Genomic DNA, 26,615 nt, shown 5'->3' with positions numbered 1-26,615 from the left:
TTTAAAGTTACCGCCAATGCATTCAGTAAAGCTCTCTCACTGACATTTCCCAATTCAGAAAGTACTGCTAAAGAACGAGCTTGAGTTCATTTTATCACCATCATCAATGCTTACCAGAATCTTGGGTGCGTCAGTTTCAAAACTTGCACAGCATGTACACACATCCCTGACATACTTTAATAGTCAACAAAGCTCACTGCCCCTAATCAGCACAGCTTGCTTCTAGATTCACCACCATCTGCATGATGGCATATGCTGCACTAAAGAGTTCGATGGAAATGCAGCTCAGAGAGTTGCAGGTTTGTACACGCTGACCTCTTTGTTTAATTAGGCACACCTTCAGATGCACCTACTCATTTATAATAGGACCGTACATGTTACTAGAAACTTTTATTTTGTCAGTGAAAAATGGCAGGAAGATAAGTGCATGCCTGACTGCAAAGATGCAAGTGGAGTTTAATGCCACAAAGTCGCATGTGAGCTATGAAAGACGCTGTAGTGGACCACCTGGCATCCGTAATGTGCACGGACAGCACAGCAGACAGCCACGTATGCATTTTGGCTCCAATGAAATTAGGCCGCAGTGGTTAGGATTTGGCCGTCACCTTGGGTTTGGCACGTGAATGCCACAGGCACTGAGCCACCAAGCAACTACAGTCAAAACTCGATTTAACGAAACCCGATTTAACGAAAATCTCGATTTAACGAAGGTATCCTAATTCCCCCTCAGACGCCCATAGGGTTCAATGCTTTGACTAACCCGAAATAACGAAACCGATTCCGTGATCTGTCCCGATTTAACGAACCTTTTTTCGAGAAATAAAGGTGAAAAAGTGTTAATTTTTGGTCTATTTTGTAGACAGCACCCCAAAATTTATTGACTGCGAGTCAGCGGTAACAGCACGGAGCATCTTCAGCCCGTCGCTTTTTTCAAACTGCGCGGCGCAAAACTAGTTTTAATTTTGAGTCGAGCTCACGAGATGGCGCCAGCAGTAAAAAAGTTTCGTGCCACATTTCATAGATGGCGCTGTTGCAGTTCGCGTGTTTTTTTTTGTGTGTGTGTTTGTGTGTTGTGCTCTGTGTTCGCTCTTGTGCGGATATTTCCCCGTGCCTCTGAACGCACGTCTTTGTCAAGCTTAGCTTGTTAGGCCTCCATCAGTCTAGCCTTGCTATCGTGAACGCGGACGTGGTGTGTGCGAGCAAGCGCGCCGCTAACCCTCCTGACTAGCAGATGGAGCCCTGCAAGAAACAAAAAAGGCTTACCCTGGACGAGAAAGCGGACATAATTCGTGCTGTGACAAGTGGACAGAAGAAATGTGACGTGGCTGCATCACATGGCATTCCAGCGAGTACTCTCTCAACAATATTGAAAGGGAAAGATGACATCCTCCGCGCCACTTCGTCGGGGAATCTCTCGCGCAAAAAAACGCTGAAGACCACTCCTCAAAGCAAAATGGAAGAGGCCCTCTTCGCCTGGTTTATGGATTTGCGGGCGAAGAATATTCCCGTGAGTGGAGACCTGCTCCAACAAAAAGCTCGCTCTTTCGCGTGCTTGCTGGGCGACAACGAGTTCAAGGCAAGTCCCGGCTGGCTGTCGTGCTTCAAAGAACGACACGGCATCGTCGGGAAAGTGCTTAGCGGTGAAGCGAGCAGCGTAAGCATGGCTGTAGTCGGCGACTGGCAGTCTGAAAACGTGCCCGACATTCTGGGAAAATATGCCCCCAGCGACGTCTACAACGCCGACGAGAGCGGTCTATTCTACCAAATGCTGCCTAAAAAAACACTCACCCTGAAGGGGCAGGCATGCCACGGCGGCAAACACAGCAAACAAAGGCTGACTCTTTTGCTGTGCGTCAACATGGACGGCACCGACAAACGAGACCCGCTTGTCATCGGAAAGAGTGCGAGGCCGCGCTGTTTTAAAGGCACCAAAAAGCTTCCTGTGAAGTACGTTGCCAATTCAAAGGCGTGGATGTCGCGTGCCATTTTCGCTACATGGCTGAAGGAATTCGACAGCGACATGTGTCGCCAGAAAAGGAAAGTGCGCATGTTGCTGGATAACTGCACAGCCCACTACGTTGCAGAGGTCGAGCTGACCAGCGTGGAGCTCCGCTACTTCCCCCCAAACGCAACGTCCGTGGTTCAGCCCTTGGATCAAGGGATAATTAATAGCGTGAAGTGCGCATACAAGCGTCGAGTCGTCGACAGAGTTCTCCTCAACCTGGAGCTGAAGCGCGAGACAAAAATAGATATTTTTATGGCGGTTGAGATGGTGGCGGCGGCTTGGAGAGCATTGAGGCAGTCGATAATTGTCAACTGCTTCAGGACTGCCGGTTTCAGTACACTAGGCCCTGAAACTGCCGAAGCTGGTCCGGACTGCGCGAGCGCCGTGCACGAGGATGAAGATGCCTGGGAACACCTTCGCTCAGTGGACGAAGTGCCCACAGGCATAAGTTTCTCAGACTACGTGAACGCCGACGCAAACGCAGTCACAACGGAAGTTTTGACTGATGCCGATATGTTGCGGCTTGTAGGAAGCGTGGAGGGAGTGACGGCTGAAGACGCTGCCGACGACCCTGCAGGTGCCGAAGCTCCCGTGCCGACACCAGGTCAGGTGATGGATGCTCTCGATCTGCTGCGACATTTTGCCGGCGCACACGAGGGGATGGAAGACGCGCTGGACGCACTTCAGACCTACGAGAAATCTGTGCGGCTGTTGCTCACAAAGCGCACGCAGGCAAAGATCACCGACTTCTTTGGCGGAAAATAAATTTGTAGTCCCCTCGGGCCTTTCTTGTCGAGTAAGAATTTTTGTTGTTTCTTTTCATACGCGCTAGCGGCGCCGGTCGTGGTGTTGGCGCTACCCACTCGAAAGTAGCGCGGGGAGGAGGTGAAGCGAGCGCGGCTTTGACCGCTTATCTGTTCTTTCAGCCAGCTTCGCGGTTGTTGCTGCGACACGCGTCTTATCTTTTCTCTTTATCTTTCCTCTGATCTTTTAACTCTCCTCTATCTGCACTAGGCAGCGGTGGTGGCTGGGCTGAGCCAGTAGGCAGGGTGCAATTTCCTTTCACCCTTCTCTCAGTCGCAACAAAACAGCAACAAGCAGCGCACGACTGCTGCGACACAACAAAGCACAAAAAAAAAGACGCCAGCTGCTTCGGCCGCCGCTAACCTCGCTTCCCTCGCCCTTTCTCACGCTGCTGATGACGATGACCATACGGATCGCCTATGAGCAGTACAGTAGCGCCGCTCGTGGCAGTATTTTTTTCTTTTTGCTCTCGGCGCACCGGCTTTGCGGGCTGCGGAGTGAAGTCGAATTAACCGACGCACGACCAAATTTGTTCGAATTAACGAGAGTTTCGCCCCATAGAGTCTTATGTATAATTGTAGGGACCTCGCGTGCGCGTCGAGTTATCCAATTTTCCGAATTAACGGGGGTCGAATTAACGAGCTTTCACTTACCACTGCGGTAGTTTATGGCCTCCGCGATCGGCTCCGGCGGCTTGCCGTCGCGGAGGCCACGGGTAGTTATTGCTGCTGCGGCAAAAAAACCCCCAAAGATGGCACTAGTTGTATGATTACCAACTTTGGCGCCAATTTGTCATTAGCTGTGTGGCTTGCCGTCCCGTCGGCGGTATTTAGGGAAGATTGTTGCGCCGCTAGCCGAACCGTCCTTTGGGTCGGTGCTACCGGCGTGAATTCGTCACGCACGAGTGCGACGAAAAGTGAAAATGGTACGTGCTAACCGATACGACCGCGATAAGCTGGTACGGTTTATGCGGATGCAAAATGCATTATGTTCAATGGGTGCTCAGTCGGGGACTTGACTTTACTACTTTTAAAACGAAAGTACTGTTTAAGCAGGTACGTTTTAACGAGGTTTTACTGTAATCGAATGTACTGAATTATGTGCCCAAGAAATGCCTCATTCAATTTAACGAAGTTCTCGATTTAACGAAATAATTCACGGCTCCCCTCAACTTCGTTAAATCGAGTTTTAACTGTATCCCAAAAAAAAAGGCAAAGCAGGAGTTCAGATGTGCAAGAGGAGCATAGACTGAAATGAGGCGAGGCACACAGGGGAACAAAACTATGAGTTAAGGTTGTCAACTTGTGGGCAGAGCCAGCACTGCCAGTGTGACATTTACCTGCATCAAAATCTCGGAGGTCATAAATGAAAGTGATGAACTGACTGGAAAGAGGGGCACTGGCTACTCAAATTTTGAATCACTGAGGTCCTACTGTATCTGCTTGGCATAGTGCTTTATCTTCGTTTCTGCCCATATATATATATATATATATATAGGTTGCGAAAGCGTGAAGTACTAGACTGCTTATAAGAATATATAGCGAAGTATACGCTTCGTTAAAGGGGTGGAGACACCAAATTTGTGGTTCGCGCGTTCTTAGTTTCAAACGTTTCTTATGGCTCCAGGAAGCATGATACACACTCAAAGATTCATATATTCACAGTGAATAATTTATTATAGCATTTTTAGGTGAACGATTTTCGGTTTCGGTTTCGGAACGCCGAGTTGTACAGTGACGTCACAGAGGGGGAAGATCAACTGCTTCGCTTCGTCACGTGGGCCCACAAAAGTTGTGACACACCTACTGCTGCATCGTCTGCTTTCTCACACACGTGCTGACCAGCGCATATGAAAACAAACAACTGCACGTCTAGTCCCAGCAGCTCGGATTCTGACAGATCTGATTCCAACGAGTGAGGACATCGATTTTTTTTTTGTTCGCACGCTAATATCGCCTTCGCGGGTTCGCGTGAGGATGCGAAACACTTTGCAAAATGCCAGTAAGCATCGCTGCGCCGCTCTACCCAAGCAGCGCCCACAACCGGTGTCACACTTCGCTGCCGTGCAGCAGTACCTGAGCGCTGCTTGGGATGGTGTACAAATATCACAAGAAAAGACAAGATCGCCTTGTTATCAGAACTGCCAGCTATACTCGAGCAGCGACAAAGCATGTCTGCTCATGTTGGGAGCTTTCGGCAACGGCACCGCTCGCGGGCGCTCCGGACGACGAGCTCTGCTGCTGCCTGGCTGCCGTGGTCGTCGCTAGGCCTATAGCCTGTTTAGCAAGCAGCCGGCGCTTCGGAAGTCGCCTGCGCTATAATAAAAGGCCTACTTTTCACAAATAGCTGTAGTGTTAACAGAATCATCTCACAATAAAATAATAGTATGGTCAATCTCCTCGACGCCTTCGGCAGCGGAGCTAGCGGGCGCCAGGCGAGCCGGACCCCGATGTCGCGCCAGCGGCAGCTGCTATAGCGCGGTTGTGAGAAATTTGCTCATATCACAGTTGTTACCTCTACTAGCAGCTCAGTATTGGTCAGCGATCCTCAAAAATGACACTTTTTTCACATTTCTTGTCCCATCGTTTATTATTTACGTCAAGAACACTCTTTAGCTCGCTTTTATGACGTCGGCAGACGGTATCCAGGCTGACCTACCGGCCGGCAGACTCGGCGTACTTCACGTCCGCACAAGAAAATACAAAACAGCCATGCTACCAGAAAGGATGCTTTCTAGATTCGAGATACGACAGCATGACTGTGCTAAAAGTGGATCTTTCGGCAGCGACACTGCCTGCAGCAACGCCGGCCGACGACCTGCGCGCTGGTCCCAGACTGCCCTAGTCGTCGCTAGGCCTAGCTGCTTTCGCATATCGACTCCGCAGCTGAGGGCGCTTCGGGACTGGCCAGCGCTCAGAAACGTGCTCCGCTCGGCACCCCTTTACTGTGAACTCGTCCCATAATAAAAGATATGCTCGATTTCCACGACGGCTTCAGCAACAGAGCTAGCAGACGGCAGGCGAACCGCACCAGGTAGCAGCAGCACAAAACCGGCTATGGGATGAAATTTGCTTGCATCGCAGTTAGCACTTCTACCAGGAACTCGGTATTTGCCAACGATCGTCAGAAACGATGCATTTTTGATATTCATATATCCCAGGGTTTGCTATGAACGTGAACAAACAATACTATCGCGTTCTTCAGATGCCGGCGTTTGCACGAAGACTGGCGCAGGCCGCCCGGCTCCAAGGAGTGCACCCTATGTCATCATGACGCTGCCGCTCTCCGCGCTCGCATTGGCTGCCGCTTCCCGTCGTTGTTGCCGCGAGCGGCCCGCCGTTGACATCTAGCAGGCCGGACGTTGCGACGCTGTTCGCAACGGCGCGCCGAAAACCGAGCGAGTGGCGGTTAGCAGCAAACGCGGCTCGCTGGTGCGTCGACTGCGCTCACGCGGCTGTGCCCGCTCATCGTACGTCACTGTATTTTGGTATGACGTCACTAAAACTTTTCCTACACCCCTTGTGACGTCATGGTTGATGGCGCTAGCGATGGGTCTAGATCGTGAGAGTGAGCATTTAGGTAATCTTTGGAACCGAATTAAAATACAGTAGAACCCCGCTGTTACGTTCCTCACTGCTGCGTTTTCCCGGCTGTTACGCCGTTTTCTTCGGGTCCCGGCATAGCTTCCATAGGATCCAATGTATTGGGAACCCCGCTGTTACGTCGTAGCCGAGGAAACGATCCCGCATGATACGTCGCAGCCGGGCTCCCCGAACCCGCCCGGGCAATGCGCGCCAACCACCATTTTGATTTTTGACGAGTCTTGGCCAGGCTTGGCTACAGAACTGGCTGCAAGAAGCCGCACGCGAGTTGGAGAGGCCGCCACTAGATGGTTATCTGCCTCGTGAACGCCAAGCCCGAATGCCGCGATCTTTATCGTGGGAGGTGGTGACGAGGAGGCGCGGGGCTGCGGTCGCTTATCTGTTTTTCTCAGCCAGAGTCCGCCGACGCGCCTCTTTTCTTTTCTTTTTCTCTTTCCTCTTATCTTTCACCTCTCCTTATCTGCAAGTGACAGCGGTGGTGGCTCGGCTGGAACCAGTAGGCAGGCCCGTGCAATTTCCTTTTCATCCTTCTCTCAGTCGCAACATATTTATCGTGCTTTGATGGCGTGATAGCGTTGCCTAAGCGGAAGGCGCTTCCCCTTGAGGAAAAGCTGGATGTACTAAACGCAGTCGACAGGCAGTCAGGGCGGCCTACGCTGAGCAGCGCGGCGAGCAGCCTACGAACATTTCAGTGCTTGACGCTGAGCACAACGTCGCTTCAGCATGGACTGCACAGCACTGCTGCGTGCGGTGTGGCCGCACCGCAAAGCGACGCTGACAGCAATGTGGCCTTTGCTATTGAGAAACGCGTTGTTCTTTCCAGCGAGCGAAAGAAACTGCAATCCACCGTTCTCGATTTTTTAAAGTCCAATTTGCGGAAATAAATTGTTTCAAGTCAAAGCTGCACTGTTTTCATTAATTTTCGGTGCTTTCCTCACTGTTGCATTTTCCCGGCTGTTACGTTTTTTTTTCCCGGTCCGGTGGAAAACGTATGAACGGGGTTCTACTGTATATTTTAAACGTTTGTTGCGTCCAACACCTGGCTGTGACTGCCCTTGCATACATAGGAATCCCATAGCAGGCTTTTTATAGCTTCAAAATTTGGTGTCTCCACCCCTTTAAAGGAAACATATTTATTCAACTCGACGTTTCGATCGGAAGACCGATCTTCTTCACGAGTGATTTTACATTGTGAATGCATCCCCTTTTATAGGGGCGGGCACAGAACAGGTAAGTGGGAAACACAAAGCACATAGCAGAAAAATACGCATAAAAAATTATTAGAGGCAGTGCGACCCACACACACATACACCAAAAAAAAAAAGAGTGCGAGGAACTGGTACTCAGTCAGAAAATACAACGTCCAGATGCGGCCTCTGCTTTGTTAAGCACCACAGGCTTGCTTATTGACAGTCGTGTCCAGCTGGGAGGTGCTCGACAAGTGCGTGGCCGTGCAACAACTTTCAAATAATACATTACAAAAAATAAAGCCCTCACAACGGTCCCCCAAGTAACATATAGGAGACCAAAAAATCTGCAAAACCATGTTGTCCATTCGACAGTCAATAAACCGAGAGCTGTAGGTTGCACACCATGCAAAAAAAGCCGATGCCAAGTCTGCAAACACATGGAAACCACGGCACTGGCTAAAAGCACCCATTCAAATTTCAAGCATTCTATCCGGGAAGACCTGAATTGCGATTCCAGCAACGTGGTTTACATGCTCGAGTGTGGCGACTGTCAAATGCAATACATAGGCCAAACAGACAATTCCTTCCGTTTCAGATTTAATAACCACTGCTCACATACCCAATCCCTCCCCAACCTCCCTCTTTCGAAACACCTCCGCGAGAAAAGTCACGAGTTTGACAAACTTAAAGTAACAATACTACAGAGTGGCTTCAAAAACACTCATGAGCGCGAGCAACGAGAATCATATTTTATTTTTAAATTTAACACAGTGCAAAATGGCATTAATGAAACTTATGGCACCCTCACCTCTCTTCCGAGGTCAGGGGCCTACGAAATTAAACAAAGCACCGCTGACTAAGTCGTCTGAGGTCATACCCCTTTCTGCATGCCACACCTGTGCCACACCTGTGCCGTTCCCCCCCCCCCCCCCCCCAGGTGTGCTCACCTTGTGGTCACGCGAATGCTGCACAATTTCTTTTTTTATTTTTTTTTATTTTTTTCCTTTTTAATTTTACTATGTAAGCTCACATTTTTTTCATATTTTTTCTTATATTCTTTCTTTTTTTACATTCCTTCCAATACTTCCCCTCAACCAGGGGTGGGTGCACTATAGCTGGGTGCGAAGAAAAAGCACTATTTTAAAGGTTTTCTTTTACCTATTTCACTTTTTTTCGAGGTTTCTTCCTTGCTCTGTTCATTTTCCTTTTTTTTTCTTTTTTTTTCTGTTGTCTGCTCTCTCTGTTGGAGGGCTTTATTTTTTTGCTCTTGCGGCCAGGAGAAGGAACAAGTTTTCGCATTTTTCTACGAAAGTTGTTGCACGGCCACGCACCTGTCGAGCACCTCCCAGCTGGACACGACTGTCAATAAGCAAGCCTGTGGTGCTTAACAAAGCAGAGGCCGCATCTGGACGTTGTATTTTCTGACTGAGTACCAGTTCCTCGCACTCTTTTTTTTTTTGGTGTATGTGTGTGTGGGTCGCACTGCCTCTAATAATTTTTTATGCGTATTTTTCTGCTATGTGCTTTGTGTTTCCCACTTACCTGTTCTGTGCCCGCCCCTATAAAAGGGGATGCATTCACAATGTAAAATCACTCCTGAAGAAGATCGGTCTTCCGATCGAAACGTCGAGTTGAATAAATATGTTTCCTTTAACGAAGCGTATACTTCGCTATATATATATGTGCCCTGAAATAAGTGAGCTGTTCTAACAATACTATTCAAGCACAAGACAATACCATGTTGCGCATCCCCTGCGATATTTGCAGTGCAATCTGACTGAAACCATGACGACCACTGAGGGACACTGGCTCAATAATGGATAATAATGAATGAAACAGGGTGGGTCAAACTATAAGCTGCACTTATTCAGCTGCAGACATCCGAACGGTACTTGCACCTGCAATGGGCTCTGAAACACCTCCCGAGGACAGCACATCGGCTCGCTCAATCACTGCATTGTGTTGTCACGAACACCTGAGCCAAATAATACACTCCTACACGCAGCAGTGAACACACAATCACGCGTGAAAGGTGGCGACCCCTTTCTGGCAACTTTTCATGCCCGCACCCTCCTCCATCACACACTCCTGCATACACCGGTTCAGAGATGGCTATTGGTTAGATTCTTTCAGTGTCAGGCAGCTACCATGGCCGCGGCCAGTAAGCCGCATTGCTCCGGCGAGTCACAAAGCTCTGCCCCTGGCAGTGGGGCCGGAGCGCCGACCTTCCAGAGTGCACAAAGTGCAGAGAAAGAGGAAAATGCGCGAAGACGCTGAAATCCAAATTTTGACAACAGTTAACTCAGCTTCTACAAAGCGCATTAAAGAAAATTCTTGCTGGAGAATATTCGTGAAGCGACACCCTTTAACATCCCAGGCATACCACAACTTTATTAGAGCACCTTTCAGAGCCCCTTTCATCCTCTTCAGGAGCAAAGAAGTAGCAGCAAACACCTGCACTACATACCACCCTCTACTCCGATGACTGCACCCAGACACAGTTGGCCCACTTGAACACAGGTTGTACATTCTCGAGACATGCCTTCACAGGCCCATATGTCCCTTATGGCCTATGCCAACTTAGCCAATAGCCAGCATGTGAATGCAGAAATTTTTTTGGTTACGCCATACTACAATACCGACACTAGCAGCAAGAAAGCCTCTAGTACAGCTAAAGCTGTGAGAAAACGTAAGAAGAAACTCGGCTACCAATGCTCACCCATTCATGACGACTTGGCTCAAGATTTCAGCAATGTCAAGAAGCCTGCTCGCCCTCAAGTCAGCAGCCTCTTTCTTCATCAGTGTCGGGGCACTCTCAAACTGGAGCTCGCTGAAAAGGAAAGCAAACAATGACGTTGGTCACAGAGCAGAGAGTCTCCCCCGGGGAGCTTCACTAAGCTGACTTCCTGTTCCCGAGTTCCTATATCAGGTTGGGAATCATGGAAGAAAACACCTAACACATTCGCCCAAAACTGGTGCCATGCACTTATCCTGTTGCCATATGCAAATCCCCATTTGCTACCCTCTGAAGGTGCAGATGTGTAAGCTGCCTTGGAACAGCAGCATCAGTCACCACTGACTAAATATGTATACTTCTGGGAGACACTACGAACAGCAAAAATGTCTCCCCATGTGATTTCAGTTCAAAGCAGCCCTACCTGTGGGCATCAAAAAGCGGCATGAAGCACTGCAGCTCCCAATCTTCTGGCAGAGGAATGGTGAAATCTGCGAATGTATTCAACACAGGGTCAATGAAATGGAGTACAGCACAAGCTCACAGCCACAACCCACATTCTACAATTAAAATACTCACATTTGTCCTTGGGAAACTCAGCAGGAAGCACGACGAGTAAGGAATTCAACAGCTTGCAGAATCCATGCCAGATCCTTCAAATAAAAAGAAGGCTGTTAAATACAAAAGCACTGCAAAAACCTGCGTCTAATACATTTTTCCAGATTTTAGCGCGTCGAATTTCAGCCTCACATTATATGCAGATCCAAACAATTTTCAGCCCAAATTCACAGTTCTCGTATCACTACTATTCAGCGCAACCACCATCAATCAGGCTTCCAGCGAGAGGAGGTACTATGTAGCAGTAGCGTCCGTTAGCTGTTCTGATGGTTTCGATTCCTATGGCATTTCATGACCGCTGGCCTTAAAACGCCAACACTATCGAAAGCAGGACGATCGCAGTACTTGGCTGCTTTCAAGAGGAGAGTAATCATAGCTGCCAGACACATTGGCACCATGTCAAGAGCTGCTACATGGACTGAATGAGATTGGGAGAGCCCGTGGTTACTGTACTATGTCAAGAGCTGCTACATGGACTGAATGAGATTGGGAGAGCCCGTGGTTACTGTACTATGTCAAGAGCTGCTACATGGACTGAATGAGATTGGGAGAGCCCGTGGTTACTACTGCAAGACAGCTGAAACGGGCATTTCCAGCCATGCTCCGCAGGTGGATCGCAGGACTCTTGGGCCAGTATTCACGAGGAGCTCGTCGATCGCGCTTTCAAGAAATGTGGGACATCGAACATCCTCAACAGTACCGAAAATGAGCTTCTATCAGAAGACATCTCTGATAAGAGACTCTCAGAAGACAGCACATGCGACAATGATCAATAGAGCCCCGACTCTAAGGACACTTCTAGTCTGAGCATGAGATGTAAGCACGTGTGCATGTGCCTGAAGCAGCCCACCAGCTTACAACAATTGGAGGATCACATGGCTTCAGCGAGCGCAGCGGTGTGGGTGAGTTGCTCTTTTCTTCACGGAGTGAAATTGTCCGATTGTGTCAGTTTGGGGAGGGGGGGGGGGGGGGGGGGGTAGGGCAAGCCAGCACCAGAAGCGTGCAGCAGATGTGTGCCCCTTTTAGACAGCTAGTGCGGGGTGGCGCTGCATGTACGACTCTTGCAAGCGTGAAATAAAGCGCAAATAAATGTTCTGCGGTGAGCTTTCCTCAATCGCATTACACGCGGAAGAAAAGTTTTTTCCATTTTTGCTATCCCCAAATTACACCTATTATATGCGGGTCTGTACTATACGCATGTTTTTGTGTTACTTGCTTCTTCTAACATATCATCCCTACCAAGACGCTGATAGCATGGTAGCATCCATTTTACGTCATGCCATATTTAGAAAATGAACAGTGGCAGTTTTTACTTTCAACTGGATCACGAGCGAGAAGTTGCTAACCTTCTCAAATTGTACACTTGATTAGCATACCAAAAGAAGATAAGCCAACCATTTCATGCTACTAAGAGAGAACGATACCACCACTGCCAAGTTGTCCCTGCGTGCGCGAAACAACCCCCCCCCCCCCCTTTCCACTACCCGAGACACAATAAGGAAGGTTTTTAGCTGGAACAGCTGCATTTCTTTTGAGCTAAATTTGCTGTGCAACCAGCATACAGTGGTACAAAAAGAACATGCTAGAAAAGCGATAAGGAATAATGCATTTGTAGTCATGTACAAAAATTACCACTGAGAAAAACATGTTCTCTTTTCTGAACAAAGCATTCTCTCAAATCAAATGTTTGTAGCATACTCGCATATGACAAAGAATTTTTCGTAATGAATAAACGCCTTCCTCCCTGATATAGTACGTTGGCTAGTATAGTATGTTTGGAGCGAGATGATGCGTAAGGCATTATTACACATGAATCGCCATCATATTTATAATCGAATTTCATTATCGCGCTGTTTCAGTTTTAAAAAAAATTGAGGGGGCACTTTGGCTCTTTAAAGTGCATCAAGGGGAAAGCGTTTCCTGGCCACTGTTTGTTTTTATTTACTTTTTTATTTTTCATATTTTGTTCCTTATTTTTTGCTCCTTTTCTTAATTTTATTGTTTTTTATTTTTATTTTCACATCTTATTTTTATTTTGTTTTTATTCCTGTTTATTTTCTTATTTTTATTTTCCTTTTCTTGACTTTACTCCTTTTATTTTATTTATGAAGCCCATGCATTCACTAGATGCGCCTTTATTCATGCTGGAACCTTGAGCCTTTTAAGCAGTGACGCCGAAAGGCGGACGAACCTGCCGACGCGTCTGCTAACGACAGTATGAGGCATTAAAGGCTTTCGCCTTAAAAGCTGACCGATGACTGTGAAGTCAAAGTGTGGTTAGAGCTCATGTGTCAGAGGTTAGAGGCCATGTGAGGTCACAAAGAGGTCAGAGGTCAAAATGCTCGCCTTTTCACGATGTGACGAAGCAAGGAAATTCATCCGCACAAGACTGCAAAAACTTCTGCAAATATCTTTTCTCTCGCTCTGATAGTGTCATCACAACAAGCACACAAGAATTCCAACTTTCCACTGTGCGCCGGACACAGACGGCGCAGCTGCAAGCAGCAGCAACAGCATGCACGCAACAGTATTATGCATGCTTTGCCTTTGGCTTGATTCGGCTTTGATCGGCTGCTTAGCCGATGATGCCGATGGTGCTAGCGTGGCCATTGATGGTGATGCTGGTGATTACAATGCGGCTGCAGATGCTGCGCTGCTGGTTAAAAAGTAAACAACCTGCCCCAGTACAGTCCTGAGATGAAAACAATTGCAGCAGCAAATGTGATGGGACAGTCTCACTAGTACGCGGCACCACTACAGGTGCACTTTTTCGGCACAACCTAGTCCCTACCAGTCCAGAGAAGCAGAGAGAGATGCCAGGACTCACTGTGGCTTTCGGACAAAAGGCTCACTGTGCAGCAGCTCCTGCTTGTGCACCAGCCAGTCCAGGACCGGCTTCACAACAGGCACGCTGCAACAGTCACGCATGTCTCGAGGCTCCTGGAGCGCATGCATGGGCAGCAGAAAGGCGTGCAACATGCTTGCTGGAAGAGAAGACAGGGACGCAAAAAATAATTTGACCACATCCGGTTACACACCACACTTGGTTAGATCAAATCCCACAAAACAATTTCTGAACACTTGAAACCTACAAAACTTGAATGCACAGCAAAAAGTACGACGACATCGTACAAAAACTTAACAGCCAATAGACTGAACTCCAAGCAGCAGTTAAGTAGTACAGACACCGAATTTTGGTTGCATGTTTTCTTCTTTGTAATGATGAATAAGAAATTACTATCCATGAATCACCATATGGTATTCACCTACGACCAATAAATAAATTATAATTGAATTTCTTATCTCACCTATTTTGGCTTCAACAGTCGAGTGATGGCCATGACATCAAAGTTTCATATAGGTCACATGAGGCACAAAGAAAACTGCAATATGATCGATGCTTCTTTACTCATTGTGATTCCGGCTATAGAGGCAGGTTGGCTTTAGCGTTGTAGTGAATTAAAATGTGGAAGCAGCGATTATATTGCAGTTGTTTTCATGTCTCATTTGACATATACCGACTTTTTACATTCTACCCATCGCTCAGGTGTTGAAACTGAAACAGGTAAGAGAACAAATTCAATTGTACATTATTTTGCAGTTGTAGGCACTAAAAAGAAGAAAACACGTGACCAAAAGTTTCGCGTCTATCGTGCTTTAACCTGAGAAGCATGCTTTCCCCCAACATATCTCTGAGACTAGCTTTCCCACAAACACTCCTCCACAGCACACGCAAAAACCAATGATGACAGAAATTTTTCATGACACAGCCAACCAGACCTGGCATTTCTGATGCACTGTGCCAACTGCATCAGTGTAAGCATGTCACGGTGCCATCAGCAAAATTCTTTACAGTTCTGTCGCCTATGTGTGTGCACAATAGGGGATATTCAAAATTCTGCAAGTGCGCTTTCCCGCATAACAATGTTGCCCCCAACAAGATGGCGGACCATGCGTTTCCAGCTGAAACAAAGCAAGAAAGACTGGTTTTTTGTTTGATTCTTCCAAAATACGTTTCTTACATTCTATCCACACCTTTAGCGCCTGTCCTGAAGCCCATGAGTTCCTTTATAGCGAAGTCGGCCATCTTGTTAGGGGCAACATTGTTATGCGGGAAAGCGCACTTGCGGAATTTTGAATATCCCCTATTCGCTTCTGCTAAACAGAAGAATCTTGCTTTTCTGCAAAGCTGAGAACTGTCAACAAAATCGAGCAAAACACTTCGAAATTCAAATCTGTGCAGTCAACAAGACCGCATGAGCCATGCTGAGTACCATCTCAAAGACGGCTGATGATAGGACTAAGTCAGAGAAGCAGCCCAGCAGTTCTGGCACCAGACATGTATGCACAAATGCGCGTGCAGATGTTGAAGCAGTTGCACACAAGTGGTTCCTCAATGCCTGACTACTGCAAATTCTTTTTCCTGGTTCCATGACTGAGCAGAAAACAAGAGTCTGCAATTATTCTCAAAGGGGCCATGACACCATTTTTCACTCAAGCTCATTATTGCATGTTGTTCACTATCCATCTGGGAACAACAGGATAAAATATGAACTCGTATGGTGCAGCGAGTAATTTGTAACTGAATTTTTAAAAGTTGTCCTCAACCGCGCGGAAGTCGGGCAACACTGGCACACTCGCGGTTCGTAATGACATGGACAGTCACGTACTTGCTCGCGACTGAACAACTGAGCTGCAGGTAATAAGTGTAGGGGAGTGAGTTATTCTTTGTTCAGGCTTGGGGTGCGGTAGGGCGAAGGAGGGAAGCTGGAGGGGGACAAAGGCAACAAAGACCTATGTCCTTCCTTTTTCTGTGCAGCTTCTGCCTGGTCTCTGCTAATTCGCAAAGTGCCATGGCCGGACTCGAGTAGGCGTGTGCACTCAAGTTTTGTAGCAGACGACACTGCCAGTCTATGACGTCACTCAGGCTGCTTCAAAATGGCCGCCGCTGCCAGGGGGAACAGCTCAGAGCCGATAACTTCAAATTACAATTCCTAGATAAAATGTACGCATAGAGCCTTACTTCTTTTCTAAATGCACATAATAACATCGCAGCCAGTAGCTGCAGCGGAAAAGCACGATTTGTTGCTGGACCATGTCATGACCCCTTTAACAGACCACCTTGCCACAGTGGCTGCAGCTGGCTGCAACACTTCAAAAAATGCCACATGTCTGTTTCCAAGGCGGTCACTGGTGAGAGACATGGCATGGACGCTGACACTGTGAACAAGTGGATTGAATATGCCTAGGACAACATCACAACACAGTATTGCCTCCACGATACCTTCAATGAAGATGAAACTGCTGTTTTGGCAGTTGCCTCCAAGGAATATTCTGGGCGTGTCATGACGACAAGCCCCACAGTGGAAAGTGAACGAGGCTAGAATAGCAATGTTGCTTGCCACTAACCTGAATGAATAGCCAAAACTACAACCATTTATGATCAGAAAATGCAAGTCTCCAAGGTGGTTGAAGAACGTGATTTGGTTCTCGTGACATAGAGGCACAAGTGAAAAGCGTGGATAACCAGTCAACTGGAAAGTGGCTGAAATATTGGGGCAACGACCTAGTAGAACAAAACTGCAAATGTTTACCTGCTCATTGACAACTATTCTGTCCACCACCGCACTGTCAGCTTCCCTAGCACAGACCTCAGCTTCCCACCGCTGAATGCTGTCAGTGCTCCAGCTTTTGCACCAAGGAATTACTCACACACTTAGGGTCAGTTACAGAAATCACCTGTTAGAGAAGCTTCTGCAGAATCTGAGAACTGGACGAGAGTTGAATGCCCAACTGCTAGGCAACCCCTCTATGTTCAGTGTATCATCAAACAACGCCAAAAAAGGAACATGAAACTATTTCTTACGTTCTGTTTTCTGAGCTCCCAGAAAAGATGGTGCAAGTTCTTTATATGGTGAGCTCGACAAAACTGACACAGGACTTGATCTGTGGAACCACTAGGGTGAATTACCAGGTGCTATTTGAATGGGACTGCACTTCTACAGATGACAACGTTGAGAGCATGGGGGAGCTGGAGGACAAGGACATCACTGCCAATACCATGGATGATCAGTACACTAGTGCTGCTGACTACAACAAGGACCTGACTGAACTTGTGACCACACAGTTCAATGTGCTCCGCATTTAACATGGTTTGTCATAACTGTGCTGCTACAGAATGCTGTAGCCTCGGCTATTTGGAGTTCACTGACAGCGTAAAGGAATGTTTTCTATCCGAAGCACAAAAATATCCATTATTACACTCGGCAAGTGCATGTCCACAGTAAGTGGCTGTCAAACAGAAACTGTGTGCCTCAATGTGCTTGTATGTAGTAAAATTTATGGAAACTTAAAATGAATTGCACAATACATCAAACTCATAGGCACTTTTTTGGGATTATTATAAAAAAAATGTTCGTCTGTATAAAAATGCTGACTGAAGATTTCATTAAAACCTGTGAGGATGCTACAAAATTCTCAGATCCAAGGCCCAGAAAGATAAAGCGCATCTGCACACGCACTTGTCACTCCACCCAACACCCACATAAGCGTTCAATGTACCTTCCTGATGAGCAAGGTACGACACAAGCAAGATTTCATTCACAGAAGTAATTGCTCATCCCCGAAATCTATCTATAAAATCTACTCCATCTTGGAGGACTACTATGTATAAACTAGACTTAACTGTATTCCCATTTTGATCCATTTTGATCTGTTGATCAAAGCAGCCTTGTCCTGCTATCTGCTAGCAGTCCTGATCAGTTTACAGTCGAATCCCGCTTCAACGAAATTCACGGGACCCGCGAAAAATTTCGTTGTAGCGGAAGCTTCGTTGCCATGAAATCGGGCCAGAACACCGACAGATTGGACTGGATAATTCATGAACAACGCTTATTTTACAAAAATATGTCACTTCTGGTCTTTCGCCGTTTCGAAATGGGCATCATGGCAATTTTCTTGGCACTCTGAAAATCTTGGAATCACGAAATAAACTTAACCCTTTGAAGGTTTTTGCGGTATATGTATGGCGGCGGTTTTCTGTCCCGCAAGGTCTTTGCTGTACGGGTACGGTTTCGATCTTCCGTTTGAAATTTTGCGCCAAAAGAACAATGTGTGCTCACTGGGGGGTGCTGCCACCTCTTAGGACTTACAAGAAGTGTTTGAATTTTGTGCTGCCTTCTTACGGAGATAAGCAGAACTTATGTCTAGCTTTAGCGCGGCGGCACAGCCTGCGGCAACACCCCTTTTGTAGTTTTGGTTTCGCCGCGTAATCGCAACGGAGTCGCGCGAAATTTGAGTTTTCTTTTTGTCAGCACTATCTTGCAGGGGCTGCCGAAGTTGATTTCTATCTTTATTGGCGCTGCTCTTAGCTTGCTTATCACTGTTGCTCGCGAGGTATTCTCGCCCTCTGTGGCAACGCGCCTACGCGGTTTCGATTCCGCCGCGGGATCGCAACGGAGTCGCGCGAAACGTGTTTTCTCTTTGTGGGCACTGTTTTGCAGAGGTGGCGAAAGTTGATTTCTATCTTTATTGGTGCTGCTCTTAGCTTGCTTATCACCGTTGCTATTCTATTCTATTGAACATTTTCCAGTTGTGAGTGATGCTGTCACCAAAGTACGGTTCCTAATTTTTTTCTTACTATTTATTCTCGATTATATACATTTTGTAGATTCAAGATCCGCAATAAAGTAATTTGACCACCTGGGAAAGTTTTCTTCAAAATAATTCGACCCTCAAAGGATTAACCGCTACATTTGCTATCAAAACTGATATTTTTTCTGCACGCACTTTAAAAATGACCCTGCTTTCATAGTGCGAGAACCCATACTTAGACCACGCTGCTTAGACGCATTTCGGCGTGGACTATGCCCGTGTGCGCCCGTGTCACTGCGCGTTTAGTAGCTGAGTAGATGACATGGCAGAAATGCGGTTGCTCCAATTTTTTCAAAGACATCGGCGCGCGATACAAACATACAGGCAGAGTGTGGTTCTGTTGGGGCATCGGCCAAGAACCACAGACACTAGCAGTGGCTGTATTTGGTCAGTGCTGGAGCGCCCCACACAGGTAAAAAAAAAAAGGTATCACGATGCTCGCCTGCGGCGCATAAACGAGACTATAGAGTGCACCCTAGCCAATGCCAGGCTTCTTGTAACGACGTGCCGCCCACTGGCATGCCGGGCGGGCGACAGCGGATCGTTGCATACCGCTTGCTCGCTGTTGCTTGCACCAACGACCGCGGTTCGCAAGTATGGAGTACAGGCTGTCGCCAAAACCATTGCAGGCAGTCGTGCGCCGCACCGCATCTTTATGCGCAAATGACTGCACATTAATTGCGATTCTCCCTGGAATGTCAGCTGCACTATTGAAAGTGCAAACTGTCTTTGGCGGACATTTTTGGTGAAACTTAACAAGATACGAGCATGTGTGGACATGCAAAAACAAAAAACGTCCACTTACTCAGAAATTTCATTGAAGTGGAAACTCGCTTCAAAAACTGGTCGTTGTGGGGGAAATAATTGCACTGTCTTGTATGGTACGCTGACGGGGAATTGGAAATACTTTGTTGTGGCGAAAATTTCGCTGTCGCAGCGTTCATTTCGGCGGGGTCTGACTGTAGTTGATCCTGATCATAGTGATGAGCATGCCACTGGCTGCATCACCTGCGGTAGTACTGGCAAGGCTGGCACAAGCGCTGATGCAGCCTACCAGGCCAGCCCACAGTGCTGGTGTCAAATGCGGCACACTACCCATGCTCAAAGGTGGCGCGCCATATTTATTTATTATGTTTATAACTGAGGCTTGGTAAAAGACAAAGGGTCAGTGCTGCTGGCACATCAATTGGCTGTGAAACCCAACTTCCACGCCACATCTGACAACCTTGCTTCCCACTCAGACGATGCATGCACCCAATAAAAAAATAAAGCATATATACTTGCGCTTGCGCTGGAAAAGCGATGAGATGCAGGGTGGGCCTGATTTAATTTCATTGGGTGTTGACTGAGGACACTCTTCCCTTTTTCCCCGACATGGAGAAAGGAAAGAGGGGCGGGGGGGGGGGGGGGGGAGCCGGCATGGTCTGCCACTAGGACGGCCACACCGGCCGTCCTGAAAATTGCAGAAGAAATTTGCAATTTTCCCAGAAGAGCAGCTGGGAATTGTTTTTATCGTGGCAAGGAAAGGGTTGGCCCCCAGTGACAGTTGTGCCTGCATCTCCGGATGCTCCTCCAACAAAGCCCCAAAGCGCACAACATATGGCAAATGCACGCACCGACTAGGTCGAGCAACAGGTGCCGGGCCTTCTTTTGCAGGGGTGCAGCGTTGGGATCTGCCGATGCCTGGGTGCAGTGCTCCTGGTTGAACATGCAGATGGCCACCATCTGCAGCAGCTGCCACGTCTCCAGCTTCTCCACCATCACCAGGGCGGGCAGGCAGCTGGTGAGCGAGCCCAGGACCCCTTCCGCCCGGCCCAGGTCTGCATGCCCCATGACAGACAGACACCAGGACGTGACAACAATACGCAAACTGAGTCACAGGAGGCCGTTTCCCCTTACTGCACTTCATGTTTTGGTCCAATTCGTTGGGTGCTAAGAGCCTGCACGCTACAAAAGATGCATCGTACAACTAAGAGCCAGGAAACTAACACCTGCAGAAACATGCGTTCTGAGCAAGAAGCTCACTGCCTAAAACTAGACATAACAGACCAGAAAAGAGCTTAGCCACAGGGGGAAGCCAAAATCATGACACAACATACACAAGTTACCCTGCAACCAGATCAGGCTACAGGAAATCTGCAGTAAAATAAAGAAATAGAAAAAACATGTCAACAAAACTGAAAAACCAATCAAGAAACCAGTCACAACAATTGTCCAGCAAACACAACGAAAAACAACAGTGTTTCAGTACTTCCCACGAAGTACTATATGAAGTCCCAGCAGAAGTATATGACTCAGCACTTAAGAGCCTTTTCACAAACCACGCAATGACTCGGAAGCTGTCCTTTATACTGCTACTTCATGCCTTCATTATGACTCCACATGGCACAAAGGTTCTCCATGGCTGCACCGGGAGCTACATTGATAGCCAAGCCATTTATGCTTAAGTTTATTTACTGCATAGGCTCTCATTATTCACATACACATGCTTATACGCAGGATAAGCAACATCTTGAAAAAGTAACTGTAGAAAAAATAGCCATGGCAGAACAATGTCATAAACATGCAACTGCATGAGGCCTTAATGCAGTAGCATATTTAAGGCAGTGATGAAGGCTGCATAATCAGCGACAGACACAGCTTCCCTGGGAAGGCTGTTATTCTCAGAGGTGGCAAGCAGCAGCAGAGAATAACTAGACAATATTTGCATATTACACATGGTTGGCTTTACAAAGATGGTCCAAGTAAAATGACACATGATGACCTGTTTGCAAAAAGCAGACTCCATAAAGGGTTGACCTGTGGTGAGGCTTGTGGATGAAGAGAGAAAGTGCACTATGACTTTTTAAATGAAAGAGTAGTGAACTTAAATGGTGCTTTAAAGTAGTTAACACTAGTGAAATGGGAGTATTCACAGGCTAAGAATCTAATGGCTTTACTCTGAAGAGGTTGAACAAAATCAGTAAAATAGGCCTAGTGAAGGTGCCAAATTATATAACAGCGCACTCCATGATTTCACCAGAGTTGCATAAACTATAAGCGCTTTTTCCAGGACCCGAAATGGTCTACTTTAAACTGATATACACAGAAACAAAACACAACATGGCTGGGTTTTTTCACAAATGATCATGGTGAAGAGAACCTACAATAAAAATTTGCTAAAAAACATGGGCCTCAAGAAGTTGGCCTCTCAGCAACCAAGTATAAGGTGATCACACAAACTTACCTGCGAGAAGATAGATATGGGCATGAAACTGAAGGAATGCCGTTGTGTACTCATAAGGAGTCATTTTGCTTTTGCCAATGGATGTAGAACTGCAATAAAGCAAAACACCAATTAAGTCTCCATGTTACCATTAGCACACCAGCTTCGGCAACAACTTTTCCCACCATTATTACCCTAAAAGGTACTCCACATTATATAAAGCACCTTAATTTGGAGATGACCAACCGGAAGTTGACATTTATGCTTTAAATATGGCTGCTTACTACTGGAATATGAAAAAAGAAAAGAAGAAAAACAGCTACATTCCTGACTTCAAATCATCCTAATGTTATCCTGTGTCTGCAGGGAATGAAGTTTTGCATGCCAAAGCAACACTGCGGTCAATGAGGCATGTTGTTCTGGAGGGCGCCGGATTAATTCTGATGACTTGGGATTACCTACCATAGTTACTCACATAATGAACGCACTCACATACTGAAAGCAACCCTCTTTTTAGTGTGCAGTCTACTGATAACAGTAGTGCATGATAGGAAGTTATATTTCCTAGCCCTTATATGAGCATTGTTAAGACAAAATTTGCCAACTACGTACTTGTGCGCAGAAACCGTGGTGAAGACAGTGTTTTATTTTACTTAGAAGGCAAATCATTGCAGATGAAGTATTTATTCCGCCAGTCTGCTTTCTGTCCCATTTTCAGCGCTTCAATATTTTCTGAACATTTTACCCGCCGTAATGAACCCACCCCCAAAATTTCCCGAGATTTTTGGGAAAAATAAGAGCATTCATTATGCAAGTGAATACGGTAATGCACACTATTATTTCGTACACGGTCACTTTTACATTTCGCCTCCATTAAGATACAGCTGCTGGAGTCGAGACACATCTTGCTAACACTTCTACCAGCCCCATTTACTACGCTATTCGAAAGTACCATTCTTTCACGTAACTTTCACATAAAGCTTGAATATCCAGCAAGCAGCTAGGGCTAGAGACATGTACAGAGAGAGCAGGGTCCTCGAATACCGCCCATTCACCTGTCGGACACCATTTTTGAGAAGAGCTTGGACAGGTTGGTGGCAGCAGCTGGGAAAGGGTGCTGCAGTGCCAGACTGCGCACATGAAAGAACACTGCCGAGAGTTTCTCCCCACTAGCTGCCTCCAGGAGAGCAAGTTGGTTGTAGGGGTGCCCTGCAAAGCACAGAGGGGGCTCAGTGGCAAAGTAAGAGAGCACCAATGCGTACCTCAAGGAACGCACGCGGAATAGTGCTACACAGGGCTGCTCCAGAACAAGCGTTCTAAAACATCAAGGTTTTCTTTCGAGTGCGGCAAGTAGAAGAGGCGATTTCAAGAATCCAGGCACCACTGGCAAGGCTAAAAAAGTTGGCTATTTTCTGTTGATAGCACCAACAACAAAATGAAAGCCAACCTTTTCTGTTCAGATGAAAAACCTGACAAAGTAAGCCGGGCACTGTAATACTAAATTCTTAGCTACATACAAGGCGACAACAGAAGTTCCCTGGTTACTAAAAAGAAGACCGGTGGTGGTGTTTTATGTACAGGCAGGATTAGCCTCACAGTGGCCTATCAGCAATTGCTTTGCCTGAGTCACTTATTTGAACGAATGTGCATCTAAAACTGTGCTATAAGGCCACTGTCCTCTAAGAGTGTTTCTGCCACTGTTCAGTGCTCAGTTCATGAGCCCTAAGGGTACAGCATGTCGGACAAGTCACCCAACAGAATGCTCATTTTAATCGGTTGCACAGGAGTGTCACGATCGTCACAAAAAGTTGGGCACACTGAAAGGAAATGATTCACATCACCCCCGACAGCACAATTGACGCAACTAACAAAAACCTGTGTGCATGCAGCTATTCATGCCTTTCATTCCGATGTTTCCTTGCATTCAGTGTCCACCTAATTTTCATTACAATACCTAACTGTTGTAACAGAAGCACCGCAATAACTTTGTAACCCTCACATTTGGAATCAATCCTCTAGCAGTTTTAAGGGCCTCTCAAGGTACCATTTCCTTATTTTCCCAAAGTTACTTCCTCAAAATTCATTAACAGTACCTTATTCTTCACGGATCAATACAAGCTTTACATGGAATGGCATTCTTACATATGCAACTCCTGATTGCATGCATATAATAAGTATGCAGGTTCTTTCGTCACCTACACTTCGTAGAGTGTTACAAAAGCTACAGTTACACATATCAATCAACACATTTTTCCAGAGCCAAAAGACTGACCACTAAAGTAGCAAAACAAACTAGACAGTGGTGCATTCTTACACAGAGCATGTTTGAGCATGACATGTCATGCTCAAACATGTCCTAGTGCAGTCTCGAAACTCATCCAAAATAACAAAAATTTCATTGTTAGAGGCTTTTTTTCTTTTCTGCAGCATTCAGCTATGTTAAACATCAATACAAAACAGCAGATAGAACTGCACGTGAAAAAGTGCAAGTGATATGCATCTTTTTATTGCACTCTTATCCCAATTCACAACTGATGGGAATGAATTCAAATTTCTTCACTAGGTTGAAACGGGCCTTTACTAATAAAGCCTTACACAGCAGCATGCAGAATGGTGAGCCCTTAACTGACCACGGGCGTATGGTGAAGAGCACAATAAAAGGCGAACACAACAGGTGTGCTTATGAGGCGTTTTGTGTTTACTTCATTAATTCAAAGTGCCAGAGCAACAAAATTTTTCTTTTTTTATTTGAAAAGTCAAGAAGGAAATGCTCCCAGTAAAAAAAAAAAATGCAGTTTCAAAAACATGAATGCATCCAGATAATGCATAACCATCTTTGAATTGGTAATGAGAAAAGTACAAAAAAGTGAACTACCATTTCGTGGTCCCATTTCAACAGCATGGCGGTAGAAGTTTTCGGCCTGCAGTGACTGACCGCGGTAGCGCGCTGCATAATAAGAACAAGCTTTCAATCAATACACAAAAAGATAATTAAAAAATTTCCCTGCAATGTATGAAATGCCTTGAGCAGGGGTTGTGGCTTCAGAAAATAAAAATTCACTATTTAAAGAGAAGCCAATGGAATGAGAAAACTACAAATAATCTAAATCTCACAAAGGTAATGCAGGGAACAGTGCGTCTACCAACAGTATTCAAAAAAGAAACTTCGCAAACTGCCAACAGGGAACATACTGTTGTGCTAACCACTGAACACCACTGAACTATCACCGTATTGCAAACATCTGTGATTCATCTAGGAGGAGCAGCATCTGTAGCCTATCCTTAACAGCATACATATGCCTTACAGACAATAAATAGAACCAAACCGCGTGATCCAAACCGCCTAATTTTGAAAAATATACCGTATTTACTCGCATAATAGGCGCACTCGCATAATAGGCACACCCCCAGTTTGGTCGAGAAAAATCATTTTTTTATTTCCACGCATAATAGGTGCACCCCGAACTTGGCACTGTGATCTATACTGTATTTACACGATTGCAAGCAAACGCCCCCCCAACCCCCAATCTTTGTTTTAACAAAGTTTTTGCTGAACTCACTACTAGTCCTCACTAGTGCTGCTGACGTCGCAGCTGCTGCGGACCCACAGCAGGTACGACATCGCATGGCACAGCCGCACAAAGTTTTCAGGGATGCTCACTTTAAACGTCTGTTACGAAAGCGTCATCTCCAGCCAGTAGCCTTCCTGACTTACTCACGAAAACCTCGGCGCTAGGGTGTCACATACGAAAATTTAGGCATGCCGCAGTCACAACTGCTGCACTTCTCAGCCACATCAAATTTCCGGCCTGCCGCATGCTTGCTGTGTACGAAAGCAAACTCCCAGCCGTGTAGCTATTAAGGTGCTTGCCTGTTGTGCTAAACTAGCAACGCTCGGTGACAGCACACGAAAGCCACAACTACGATGAACTAACAAGCTACCACACATCCCAGGCCTTTGACAGCCACAAAAAAACTGAAGCTGGTAATACTGATGCTGATGTAGACAGTGAAATCTCGGGGCGGAGGAAAAAGTTGATGATGATGATGAGCTTAGCCTTGGGCATCATCCGTGGGCGGAACCTGGAAGCTCCTGTGCGTGTGTGGCCTTTGCGATCAAGCAACGTTGCTCGCAGCAGGAGCCATATGCAGAGGCCACGGCGCATGTATTTCGAAGGCTATTCCCGCGTGAGTAGTGGAAAGTTTGGGTGTGGCCCTTTTTTTTTCCATATTTCCTTTGGGAAAACAGGGTGTGGCCCTTACACGGGTGCATTTATGCAGCATGTTCAATTTTGCGAGTCGAAAAATTTCCGGAAATTTTACCCCGCTTAATAAGCGCACCCCGAACTTTGAGCAAGGTTTTCTGAAAAAAGAAAAAAGTGCGCCTATTATGCGAGTAAATGCGGTAACTGTTAAGTGAGGTCCAAAGGTATTAACTGACAATTTCACTTCACAGAAATGTCGATTAGCATTTCCTGCAACAAAGTTCGAACAGTCTTTCTTTTAGAGCTTGCAGAATTGAGTCCACCTCTGCGTTGCCCTTAGTACGTATGGCGGAAGTAGCCAGGATCTCTTCCTTGGTCAGATGCTTCGCCACCGCGTACCAATGCACTGCCGGGAAGCCGCGGGGGCATGAGACTATCGCAGTGCCTTCACTTTTCAAGCTGCACTCCTCAGACCCAATCCACTCATATGTAATTGCAACAATTTAGTTCTCAGACGCTTTGCTCCCTTGCCCTTGGCCCTGCGAAGAAGCAGCTGCCTTCTCTTCACGTCACGTCTCCAAGGCAACGGCCGGTGGTAG

General features: G+C 46.6%; 1 protein-coding gene across 6 annotated transcripts in view; it reads right to left on the bottom strand.

Moving 5' to 3' along the window:
- LOC149354321 (uncharacterized) overlaps positions 1-26,615 on the bottom strand; it is an 80,716-nt gene that overhangs the window by 46,129 nt on the left and 7,972 nt on the right. For all 6 annotated transcript variants that reach the window (XM_089583275.1, XM_089583279.1, XM_089583276.1 and 3 more), the window contains exons 7-14: positions 24,687-24,758; positions 22,867-23,020; positions 21,833-21,921; positions 20,223-20,426; positions 13,781-13,937; positions 10,915-10,988; positions 10,760-10,826; positions 10,321-10,431 (exon numbers count right to left, since the gene is read on the bottom strand). In XM_089583275.1, coding sequence (XP_089439401.1) covers positions 10,321-10,431; positions 10,760-10,826; positions 10,915-10,988; positions 13,781-13,937; positions 20,223-20,426; positions 21,833-21,921; positions 22,867-23,020; positions 24,687-24,758 — 928 coding nt within the window. The remainder of the gene's footprint in view (positions 1-10,320; positions 10,432-10,759; positions 10,827-10,914; positions 10,989-13,780; positions 13,938-20,222; positions 20,427-21,832; positions 21,922-22,866; positions 23,021-24,686; positions 24,759-26,615) is intronic.

This window comes from Amblyomma mixtum, chromosome 3 (genome assembly GCF_055824585.1).
Source record: "Amblyomma mixtum isolate Tamu chromosome 3, ASM5582458v1, whole genome shotgun sequence".
Classification (NCBI taxonomy): domain Eukaryota; kingdom Metazoa; phylum Arthropoda; class Arachnida; order Ixodida; family Ixodidae; genus Amblyomma; species Amblyomma mixtum.
Note: the sequence above shows the minus strand (reverse complement) of the source record. Positions and strands in the feature narration are given on the sequence as shown.